This window comes from Lactuca saligna, chromosome 5 (genome assembly GCF_052625555.1).
Source record: "Lactuca saligna cultivar CGN05327 chromosome 5, ASM5262555v1, whole genome shotgun sequence".
NCBI lineage: Eukaryota > Viridiplantae > Streptophyta > Magnoliopsida > Asterales > Asteraceae > Lactuca > Lactuca saligna.
The window spans coordinates 214412803-214425854 of NC_136421.1; the positions used below are offsets into that span (position 1 = coordinate 214412803).

Here is a 13052-nt window from a genome sequence, read left to right on the forward strand (position 1 = left end):
AAAACGCAAAGGTTTTCATTTCAACCGAACATACGTTTACAAACTATAATAGGTATAGTTTGTGGAATATTCACGCTATTTTACCATTTGGGACAAATAAATAATCATATCAAAATATAATTGTTTTTACGTTACGAAAAGGTAATACATACATTTACATGAAAAATTATTTTCAATTCATTTTGACGTAAGCATATTAATCAATAAATTTGTGAGACACGTCTTCAAGTACTTATCTAAGTACCAACAAAAGTCTTTTATTATTACCAGAGTTTTCTGGAGGGAGAGCGTGACACTTGTATATAGATCTATATTGGACTGACAATCTCGCACCTAAACTGTTAGCTATAGTTAGACTGGCAGGTCTGGGGTAATAAATGTCATAACATTCCGACACTTGAAGAACGTCGTCACAGGCCAACTAGTCGCTAGCATGGTTATAAAAATCTCACATGAGATATTAACGCCATATTTTGGTTTACAAGGCTAATAAACACTTAAATGGTTTTATATATACTTATAAAACTACATACACTATTTTAAGTATGTAAAATACATATACATTTCGGTCTTGGGACATTTAAGACTATAATTCATTTTATAGAAAATATTGGATTTTCTGGAACAAACACTATCATTTCACGAACAAACGGCTTACAACTCATTTTATGGAAAATATCATATTTTCTGGAAATGAACATGATTACTTTACATGGAGAGGTTTACAATTACTCATACAAATTCTTATGAACTCACCAATTTAATTGTTGACACTTTTTCAAAACAACTTGTATTCTAAGGGAACCAATAAAACAGGTAACCGCTAGCTTTTGAGGAAGGGACGCTAAGACGTAAGTTAAAAACTCATTTTGTCATCCTATTGTAATTTATTTGAAAACATGTAACTCGTGCAACAATATAACCTTTTAAATTATATTTAGGACACTCAAAAATGCATATCCTAAATCCTTAAAATTTTGGGGGAGATGATATTATTTTTAGAACATACAGTATTAGTATTAGATATCGTAAATCATTGTGTGCTATCGTTTGCATGTTATTAAAGGATTATATTGTAGTAATGTTGGAGGCCTAAGCAAAAGTTAAATTAAAGGCATGTATCTTTTTTGTAATATATTATTAAGAAATTTCTTATGGTAAAAAACAAAAATATCTACTACTTTAACAAACATAATTTTTATTGTTTATAACATAAATGAGATTTGTAACATACAAGTATACTTTAATTAATATTATTATTATTATTATTATTATTTTCTTCTAATTTTGTAGTAATATAATATTTAAGAAAATTCTCAATAGGAGGTCCCTTACAATTGGAGGCCTCGTGCGACCGCACATCCGCACGGCTCCCATGGCCGTCACTGATCACTATGATCAAGTGAACCACGTTAAATATTGTGTTCTTTGTTTTTTGTTTGTGTTATTAATCTACGTGCAATCCTTTGTATCGTTTTTTGAAGTACTTTACTCCTAACATAAAATTATTTTCAAATTTGGTTGTATTTATGTAATGTCACACACCCAAAAGAACATTCTTCTAATACTTTTCAAAAACTTCATAACTATAGAAAGATCTCTAAATAACAAAATAGAATACAATGAAAGACTATTCAAAAAAGATTTTTATCAATATAAATCGATCTGTATCCTAAAGATATTTCAATTTCAAAGAAAAGCTTTCTCTTAAACTTATGAACAACGGAATTTTAATTTCTTGCAAGCAACATGTTAATTAGCACCAACAGAAATATCTAAATATGTAAAAAGGAAGGGAATAGATTCACAATTTAAGATACACTCCATGTGTGAAGTCTCTATATTTATACCATCGATACCGAAAACCCTACTTTTGAATTGGTTAAGTTTTAAGTCGGAAGCAAGTGGAAACTGGAAAGCGCATAGTATTTAAAAAAAAAAAAAAAAAAAAAAAAAAAAAAAAAATTGCTCAAACACCATTGAACCATAAAAATAAACTGCTACGTACATCAAATGAGAAAAGAATATGACGAGATAATGTAACACCGTGGAAATGTTCATCTTTCTAGCTTCTACCTTGTCTCAACCCCATTTAATAGGAAATTCGAGAGTAAGAGATAAAACTAAAGAATGTCATTGAAAGATAATATCATATTCACCCTCACCATTTGGAACCAGGTCCCATGTGCTCCACATTCAAATCAAAAAAACCCCAATTATTTATCGAGTCAAAATATTTCTCAAAATCCGTTTTAAAAACACGATTTTTTTTCCTTAGAGGATTTAGCCAATTGAAGATTTCGTTGACCATAAGAGGGTCATCTATAATGCTTATCCCTTCATTATTATAAGTTGATTGCTCAACAATTAATTTACTAGAACCTAAGTTGATTGCTCAACAATTAATTTACTAGAACCACAAATATATAAGATTCTTAGAGTACCAAGAAAAGTAATACTATATGCAGTTTTTTAATCCATTCTACCAATGGAATTCCATAATTGTTTGTAACACTTCTTGACTAACAAAATTATAATTTCCAGAATTAATATTTTCATTCCTCCAATTTATTTCTTATGTGACTGGGTTGCCTCATATTACATTTATAGACGTATTCTCTGTCCCTACGTTTTCCTATTATTAATGAACATGCATAATGCATTAGAGGATCTATGGGGCTTGGACCCCGCTTGGATGTGGATCCCACTTAGACAAAAAAATAATAATAATTAAATAGAACATCCCTCCCCACTTAAGTAATTTTGGCACCATCTTTCAAAATTTCATATATTTGTCTGCATACATTGGAATTCCTTTTTAATGAAAATAAAAAATCATTAGATATTGCATTATCAAAATAAAAGTGTAATTATAATACGTACAATGAATTCTTACATCAGTCAAATCTAGTATTATATATACATACATATATGAGGAGAAGATAAAACGTATTGTGGTAACTAAATTTATGCAACAAAAACTGATATAAAAGTATAACAATATTTCACACTTTCCAGTCGTACATTAGAAATGATACAAAATATATATTTTGCTATATAAAAGACGGTGTTAAAAAATTAATAATGCATCTAAATTATGCGTGTCATTGTGTGTAAGAAACATACTCCTCAAAACGCTATTAAACTTCTGAAAAATAATATATTTTAATTTATGATGATTTCCGAAAGAATTAAACCGAAAAGTACTACCTTTTCAAATCAATATTATATTTTACAAATTGTTGTATAATTTTGTTACTCAAAGGTATATCTTTTTTACATTGAAGTTTCCATTTTGACTTTCTGCCATCCCATGCAATTATATATATATATATATATATATATATATATATATATATATATATATATATATATATATATATATATATATATATATATATATATATATATATATATATATGTGTGCGTGTGTATATGTATATATATATACACCCCTCACCACCTTATTTCCCATTCAAGTTTACAAATCCTGATCATATCCTTGCTTTCAAGTTCCAATCTTCTCATGGGTCACTCAAATATGCTGCATGCATACTTTCTTATACATTTCATTATAAACAGTTTTGTTTTTATAACACCAGGGTCATCAAGGCCATGGCCACACACTTTATTCCCATCATCACTCCCAAATGAAGCCATAGATACAAACCTTTGTACAGACACCAGTTGCATCAAAATAGCCTCTTCAGATTACGGAAATATCATTCAAGAACTCCCCTTCGGCGTTCTATATCCTTCCTCAGTTTCCGATATCAAACACCTGGTCGAATCCTCTTACAATTCCACTACACCTTTCACTATCGCAGCCCGTGGCAATGGGCATTCAGTTAGGGGACAAGCCATGGCGAAAGATGGGGTGGTTGTGAATATGGGATCGATGAGTAGTAATGAAAACGAAAGGATTTCTGTTAATGGAAACTCTTCTTTAGGGTTTTATGCAGATGTGGGAGGTGAGCAGCTGTGGATCAATGTCTTGGAGACGACACTTGAGCAAGGACTCGCACCAGTCTCTTGGACGGATTACTTGTATCTTACCGTTGGTGGGACACTCTCTAATGCAGGAATTAGCGGACAATCATCATTCCATGGTCCTCAGATCAGTAATGTTCTTGAAATGGATGTCATTACAGGTATTTTATGAAATCCGTGTCATTACTATATATATATTATATATAATTTTGTTGCCTATCGTTTAAGTTTAGGAAAAATGATATTTATTTCACACTTGTGAGTACATAAAAAGTTGAATTTACAACGCAGTGAACTTTACGATTAATATGCAGAAGTAGTTAAAAGTCATGTTTATAAATAGGGAAAATGACTTAAAAACCCAATGAAGTTTCCTAACCGTTTAAAAAACCCTAATCATGTTTTGTCTGTTTAAAAAAACCCAACAAACTTAACATTTTATCTAAAAAGCCCAATTAAGTTACACTTTCTCAAAAGTCAAATAAGAAAAACAGATGACGTGGCTTATTACCGTATCGGAAAACTGACTTGTTAGACCAACGAAGTTTCCAAAACGTTTAAAAAACTCCAATCATGTTTTGACTGTTCAAAAAAAAAAAAACCAATAAACTTAAACAAAACAAAATTGGAATTTTCTGAACGGTTTGAAACATTGTTGGATTTTTTAGACAAAATGTTAAGTTCGTTGGGTTTTTTTGAACAGACAAAACATGATTGGGGTTTTTTGAACGGTTTGGAAACGAAGTTTTTAAGTCATTTTCCCTTATAAATAATAAACAGTAGGATTAAAAAAACAAAGTCCACCCTAAAGAACGTGTAAATTTGAAATTTTGATATTTTATTAATTTTTTGAGACTTCAAAATGTGAAGGATTAGAAGATTTGTCGTGTGAATTGTGAAGTCCTAAACTAGATTTTTCAGTTTTTTTATAGTTGTGTGATTATAACTAATAGTTATATTAGTTGTAACTGGTTGACCTGACTAATTTAAAAATGTTCGAGTAGTTTGTTTATTTTGTAATTTTAGTTAAATATCGTACTTTTAGTTATTAATTAATTAATCCATGGGTCTAAATTGATATATTTTCACCTAAATGAGTTGAAATTTGACGATTAATGAACTACCATTTTTTTGTCTTATTTACAGGGAAGGGGGATTTAATTACTTGCTCCAAAAACATGAACTCTGATCTCTTCAATGCTGTTCTTGGTGGTCTTGGCCAGTTTGGGATCATAACTAGAGCAAGAATTGTTCTAGACAAGGCACCAAACAGAGTAAGAGCATGTCATCTTACATCATTTTTGAGTTTGTTGCACAATATTCGTGATTATTAACACAAAAGAATTAATCACTTGTTAGTTCGTTAATTAATATGGACCATGAATTAAAAATTTGTTTGGTGATTTCTTCTTTTTGTGTATCATAGGTGAAATGGGTACGACTAATTTACAAAGATTTTTCCAAATTCACCAAGGATCAAGAGCATTTGATATCAATTGATGGGTTCGATTATGTGGAAGGCTCTTTGATCATGAAAAATACTCCTGCAAGCGATTTTTTCTCGCCTTCTGATAAATCCATGATAAACTCGCTGGCATCCGAAAATGGCATTTTATACTGCTTAGAAGCAGTCAAATATTACGATGATCATATCATAAACACCATCGATGAGGTTAGTATATTAATATGATGATTTTTACATTGTTCTAAATAACTTCTAAAGTTTTATTCTTTTTGTAGGAACTTGAAATGATATTGACAGGATTGAGCTTCGAATCTGGGTTTAGTTTCAAGAAAGATGCAACTTTTTTCGATTTTCTGAATAGAGTAAGAGATGAAGAGCTTCTGCTTCAATCAATAGGGCTATGGGATGTCCCTCATCCATGGCTAAATCTCTTCATTCCAAGATCAAGAATTATGGATTTTAATGAAGGTGTTTTTGTCGATATTATTCAGAAACAAAACAGGAGTAGCTCAGGGCCATTCCTCGTCTACCCAATTAACCGAAAGAAGTAATTATTGATTAATCACATCATTAAACAAATAACCATATTTAATCTTCCAATTCCACTGTTTACACATCTACTTAATTTCTTGAAAAAATTCAGGTGGGATGATAGTATGTCGGTAGTTATACCAGAAGATGATGAAGATATGTTCTACACCGTTGCATTATTAAACTCTGCTAAGGATTACAAAGATTGGGCGATTATGGATGAACAAAATACGGAGATTTTACAGTTTTGTGATAAATCTGGGATCAAGGTCAAGCAATACTTTCCACATTACAAAAAGAAAGAAGAATGGATGAAGCATTTCGGCAAGAAATGGGATATCTTTAACGAGAGGAAAGCTCAGTTTGATCCAAAAATGATACTCTCTCCTGGACAAAGAATTTTTAATTCTGAATGAAGTTTTTATATGTAATAACTATTTTATGTCGCATTTATGTATGAAAAATAATTTAGGTAATGCACTTTAGTTTTTTTAAATGTTATAGGAATAATATATATATTAATTAATTATGGATCAAGAACACTTTAGGGTTAATTTGTTGTAATATTGGCATATATGACCCCATATATTAATTAATATAATATGTATGTATGATATCTATACTTTTGTGAGAATTGAGTCTTTATTCACGAGTCAAAGAGCTTTTGATATAAACCTTAATTCTTGTTTCCCTAAAACCAACACCCATGACCCAGCCCCCCACATCCACAGCCCACCAACACACGAAACCCTAAATCAGTCATGATATTTGTTGTACCAACAATTGTCGTTATATATAATGTTATATGTATCAAAAGAAATTTAAGATCGTTTGCTTGCTACTTACGTAGGAGCAGTTGGTCTGCTTCTGTGCTACGTCTCAAGGACAACTTAGTCATTAGATTCAACACTGGTTTCTATTTCTGTTTAATCAAAGTTGATGGGCAATTATATTTTATATATTGGGAGGCTTATAATATTTATTCATACGTAATATTTTCAAATATTAATATATTCATTTAACATCTATTTATTTATAGGGAAATCTACACAAAAATTCCAAACTTTTAGAAAAGTTTCAATAAAGTTTTAATTTTTTTTAGCAGAAAAATCATATTATTTTTAGAAAATCATATAATCTGTCATTTGTTGGTTAAATATAAAAAAAAAAAAAAAAATCGTTAATTTAGACAAAATGTTAAGTAATTAAGACTTTTCTATTAAAAAAAAACTTTTAAGATTTTATTAAAACTTTTCTTAAAAAAATTTGAATTTTTCTGTAAACTTCCCTTATTTATATGTGAATAAATATAAAACTTTATATTACATTTTTTCTATGGAAAACAATATTTCATTTACGTACAGCTGTGATTAGAAAATTAACAAGCTTAGTGTCACTATTACCAACATTAGTATCACAAAGGAATTACGGTTCTAATCATTCACGTAGAAGGTGATTATGGCAATGAGTTAGCTACAAGTAGAGCCGTCAAAAATCGATCAAACCTACCAACCTAACCCGAACCCAACCCAATATTAACATCTTGGGTTGAGATTTTCAACTCATTAAATTAAATGCGTCAACCCATCTGTAACATTCCAAATTGAGGTATACTTCGATAAACTTAATCTTTTATGCAATTGTCAAGACTAGTCCTTAATTGAGAAAAAAGTGGCAATTGAGTACGCGGGGCGTATGCATGTTTACAGGCATCGTACTTATGTGCTTTGCATGATCACGGAACTCACCTAGTACGCTAGGCGTACCAGAGGGTACATTGGGCGTACTATGCTCAGAGTAAAACCCTAATACCCTCTAGTGCCCCTATTTAATGAACATGATGGCCTCATTTCTAGCCTCCAACCTCCCTCAAACCCTAAATTCGTGTTCCTTGTTTGTGTAAGTGTTTGTGGCTTATTTAAATGTTCTTGTGAAACTTTTGGTGAAGAAGGAGCTTTGAAGGAAGGATAACTTGTGCTTCTAACTCTTGGATCTAAACTCTACTCTTATTGGTACATCTTCCAGAGATATCAAGTTCGAATCTAGCTTATTATTATGTTAGTTCATGTTTTGGATCCATTTTTAGGGTTTTATGTCCCAAGTTTGGAGCTTTATGTGTTTGATGAACTCCAGAGTATAATTCTTGTCCTTTTAAGTGTACTTGGTTGTCTAAACTCATAAAAATGGGATATTGGTCGTCTAAATCTCTCCATGCATGAGTTTTATGGACTTTTATGGTAGGAACATTAGAGTTTGTGATTTTGGGACTTATTCAGCGATGCTAAAGCATAAAGTCCACGATTTTATGAAGCAATGGACCTTATTATGCTTAGGTTTGTAGTGGTAACATTTGTCTTAACAGATTAAGACCAAATGAGGTGAAGAATGGAAGTCTGAGGAGTACGTCGTGCATACTACTAGTTACGCGCAACGTAGCACTAAGATAACCCCGATGCATGCATGGTTGCACACCCAACGTCAAGGGCTATACACCAAACATACTCGTTGAATGTTGACTTTCATTGACTTTTTAGCCTTTTCCCAAATTATAGACCTTTGATCAAAGAGGGGCAAAATGGTCTTTTACCCCTATAAGATTTTGTAGAGAGACTCAGTCTAGCATTCAAAGGCTATTAGTAAGAATTATTAATTAGAGTTGAATGTGATATAAATAGGCGGAGTCTAGACCAGTAGTTCGGGTGCGAGATTGTTTTCTTTCAAGTGAGAGGTGAGTCTTCTCACTATACTTATCTGTGTGATAACTTTTGTATGACCGGATGTGTCACACCCCCAAACCGGAACGACGTAAACTTTCGAGGGTGGATGACTTCATGTATAGTATCACAACAGTTGCATCATAGTAATCGAAGTAAACACAACCATTAAATTGAGATATGAATATTTACATCTGTTTGATACAAATTTGTATTCATCAAGAGTATAACAAAATATAAAAGACATGACTCTATACGCTCTGTCCTCTCAAAATGCTATGGGAGTACCTGTCTACTTATTTCCTGAGAATACAAGCGATTTTGAAAGAGTATCCACATAAAGCTGGTGAGTTAATAAGAATGATTTTGTAGTGAAAACCTGTCATTGAATTATGTAAAAATGTATGTATGTTTCCCAATAAAATCCAATATTATCTTAAATATATGTTTGTTACTGTGTTCTCAGTTGTGTATCAAGTAATGGTTTGTATGTCTGGCTACCACAAGCGTATCGTATATCATTGTTTCGAATGAAAAAATCTTTTGTGAAAACCTTGGCTATTACCAGTAATGTATAGAATGTTCTGAATGGTATGTTTTGTTTAGAAACTCTGGCTACCACCAGTATGTACAGTATGTTCTATTTGAAAACTCTGGCTACCACCAGTATGTTTAGTAAGTTTTGTTTGAAAACCCTGGCTACCACTAGTATGTGTAGTAGTTTCATTATTTAAAATAAAACTAAGTATTGAAAACCGTGCCTAACTGTAGCTAGCAGTTTAAGTGTGGGATGGTCAGTCCCGAATAGATCTATTCACAAATCTCACACTCTCCCTCTAGGAGACTCTGGTTACACTAAACGTTGAGGATTTTACCAGTACCCCGAAGGGCACAAATGAAGAGTTGTTCCACAATCCTATATTAACTAGTTTACATGTAGTTCTGTATCGTTTTCTCGTAATTGAATCTGTTTGTATACTTGGTAGAGTATTAATAATTATACTTAAATAATTATTTGGTGTTATACTCTTGTTAGCCGAACGTAGTAACAAATATTGTGAACTAAAGTTTTCGTAGTTTATATGTTTGCCCATGTATATAGGCTGAATCGGTAAAAAAAGTGTAATGAATTCCCCAAACTATACCCATTATAGTTTGCATGAAATGTTATGTACTTGGTTTGTGAATTATTCAGAATACTATGTAATTATGTTTTCAAGTTGAAAGTGTCCCTTATGCTAAGCATATCACAAAAGAGATCAAATATCTAAATATTTTATTAAAATGTGAAAATCGTTTGACTGTATCAATTGTATAAGTTTTAAACTTGTTGAACTCCTTTTGTTTTAGTTCACAAAATCAATTGTGTTTGGCTTGTATTTCCCTTCTGAAAAATTTTAAAAACCATAAAATCATAGGAGTATGAACTCACTGTTAGTTGTACGCAATCGTCGAATCAACGAACTGGAAATGAAGACCCTCGAGTTGTTTTATGTTGCAATTAACGGAATCCTAATAACAATTAAATACATATATGTATCTAAATTAGCAATTTCGTTAAATAAAGTGTTTGAAAAAGACTTGCTTTCGGTTAAGGAATGTTACCCGGACTTGATTGAATTATAGAAAGTGGGGTTTTCAGTCAAATTCGCCACTTTGGAAGGGTTTGCGGAAGTGAAGGGGTTTACGGCCGTGAACTGTTCTTGGCCGTGAACAGCCCCTTGAAGGGTTTACGGCCGTGAAAGGTGTTCTTGAAGGAAGTATAGACTTTTGAAGGGTGTATAGCCGTAAACAGTTTGCGGCCCTTGAAGGTTTGAAGATTTGAAGGGTGAATGACCATAAACTCATAAACAACAACACTTGCTCTCGAAGAAAAACTAATGATTTGATGCTCCAAAATGAGTTCCAAGGAGGTTAGAGTGTTAGATGAAGAGAAATATGGTGTTTCCTTAAGTTTTCAGGTGATGATTTTTAGAAAGAGAAGGTGTGCTCATGGCCAGAAAAGTTCAAATGGGGGACGGGGTCACGTATATAGGGGGTTTCATGGTCGGTGGTGGGGTCCACCAGCCGTGAACCAGTTTATGGCCGTAAACGGGCCTACGACCGTGATCGGGTTTACAGCTGTGAACTCCACTCAGGCCGAAAACTGGTGATTTATCGAAGAAAACTCGGGTTTTTCGTCCGATTTTTGGTTCTGACTCGTATATAAATTTAATGATATAAAACTTAATGATTTTCCAAACCATAGAAATTAACGGAACAGATAAAAATATGAAATTTGTTTAGCGGAAAATGGCTAATTTTAGCAAATAAAGTTTCGGGTTGTCACATCATCCCCCCGATAGAGGGAATTTCGTCCCGAAATTCAAACATAGAATACTAATCATGGACTCAGAAAAAGATGAGGATGCTTCTGTTTCATTTGATCTTTGCGTTCCCAAGTGAATTTAGGTTTCCGCTTGGCATTCCAGCAGACCTTCACTATCGGTTTGCGACTTTGTTTCGTTCGTTTGATTTCTCGATACATGATTTCGACTGGTTTTTCCACGAAGTTAAGGTTCTAGTTGACCTCAATCTCATGAAGAAGGATCACAAGGGTTTCGTTGGATAAACACTTTTTAAGGTTCGAGACGTGGAAGATGGAATGAATATTGTTAATCTCTTGGGGTAAACGAAGTTTGTATGCTACCGAACCGATCCTAGCGAGGATCTCGAATGGTCCTATCAATCTCATATTCAACTTTCCACACTTTCCAAAGCGTATCATGCCTTTCCAGGGTGAGACCTTCAATAGAACACGGTCACCAACTTGGAACTCCAAGGGTTTTTCGTCTCTTATTGGCGTAGCTCTTTTGTTTATCTCTCGAAGCCTTTAGTCGTTCCCGGATTTGTACAATATTTTATGTGGTTTCACGGATGATTTCCTGGCCTGTGAGAGTGTTGTCAGGGACTTACCACTTGGCTAGCAGCGTGTCACCCACCTCAGCCCAACACTGAGGGGATTTGTACTTACGGCCATAGAGGGCTTCAAACGGTGCAACCTTGATACTGGTATGATAATTGTTGTTATAGGAGAATTTGACCAAGGGAAAATGGGTGTCTCATGACTTACCAAAATCTATAACACATGCTCTCAGCATGTCTTCTAAGGTCTGAATGGTTCTCTCACTCTGCCCATCGGTTTGCGGATGGTAAGCTGTGCTTATATCCAGCTTAGTTCCAAGAGCCTTTTGTAGTGACTGCCAAAATCTCGAGGTGAATCTGCTATCCCGATTGGAGATAATGGATACAGGTACAACATGAAGACGAATTACCCATATGGTTTCGTACCCACTCAGAGATTTGGGTAATTTAGTGATAGAATTCATCGTAATCCTTTCCCACTTCCACTCAGGTATTTCAGGTTGCTGAAGTAGACCTGAGGGCTTTTGATATTCCACTTTCACATTGGCGCAAGTCAGGAACTTGCCCACAAAAGTAGCGATCTCTGCTTTCATGTTTGGCCACTAATAGAGCTTCTTGAGATCCATATACATCTTATCCGAACCTGGGTGAACGGAATATCGAGTCTTATGAGCTTCACTCATGAAAACCTCTCTATAACCACCGAACTTTGTGATCCAAATCCCGTTCATGAAATAACAGGCTCCATCTTCCTTGATCTCTAAGTTCTTTTCCATTCCCCTCAAGGCTTCATCCAACCTATTCTTTCGTTTCAAAGCTTCCAGCTGAGCCTCCATGATTTGAGCGGATAAATAGGAACGGATGGTCATTATCAGTGCCTTCACTCTATGACCAGAATACTCTTTCTGACTGAGGGCATCGGCTACCACATTGGCCTTGCCTGGATGATAGTGTATCTCACACTCATAATCATTTAGTAGCTCCACCCATCACCGTTGTCTCATGTTCAATTCTTTCTGATCGAAAATGTGCTTCAGGCTCCTATGGTCGGTGAAGATAGTGCACTTGGTTCTGTAGAGATAATGTCTCCATATTTTTAATTTGAAGACCACTGCTCCCAACTCTAGGTCATGGCTTGTATAATTGACTCTGTGTGCTTTCAGTTGTCTTGAGGCATAAGCAATGACCTTTCCTCGCTGCATGAGCACAAAGTCTAGGCCCTGAATGGATGCATCGCAATAGACAATGAAGCATTCCGTCCCTTTTGGCAAAGACAGGATAGGTACGGTGCACAAGGCCTGCTTCAATGTTTAGAACGCAGCGTATTGCTTTTCTCACCAATAAAAGGGTACACCTTTCTAAGTCAGAGTGGTCAAAGGCCTAGCAATTCTAGATAAATTCTAGTTAAACCTGCGATAGTAGCCAGTGAGGCCCAAGAATTAATGGAT

At 33.9% G+C, this 13052-nt stretch overlaps 1 protein-coding gene across 1 annotated transcript; it reads left to right on the top strand.

Annotated features, from left to right (window-relative positions):
- The first annotated feature begins 3467 nt into the window (after positions 1 to 3467).
- On the top strand, positions 3468 to 6620 carry LOC145044998 (cytokinin dehydrogenase 2-like). Its single transcript, XM_078993349.1, has 5 exons — positions 3468 to 4151; positions 5137 to 5264; positions 5417 to 5662; positions 5731 to 6002; positions 6099 to 6620. Exons 1-5 carry the CDS (start codon positions 3527 to 3529, stop codon positions 6400 to 6402), a joined length of 1575 nt encoding a protein of 524 aa, XP_078849475.1. The 5' UTR covers positions 3468 to 3526; the 3' UTR covers positions 6403 to 6620.
- The last annotated feature ends 6432 nt before the right edge of the window (positions 6621 to 13052 follow it).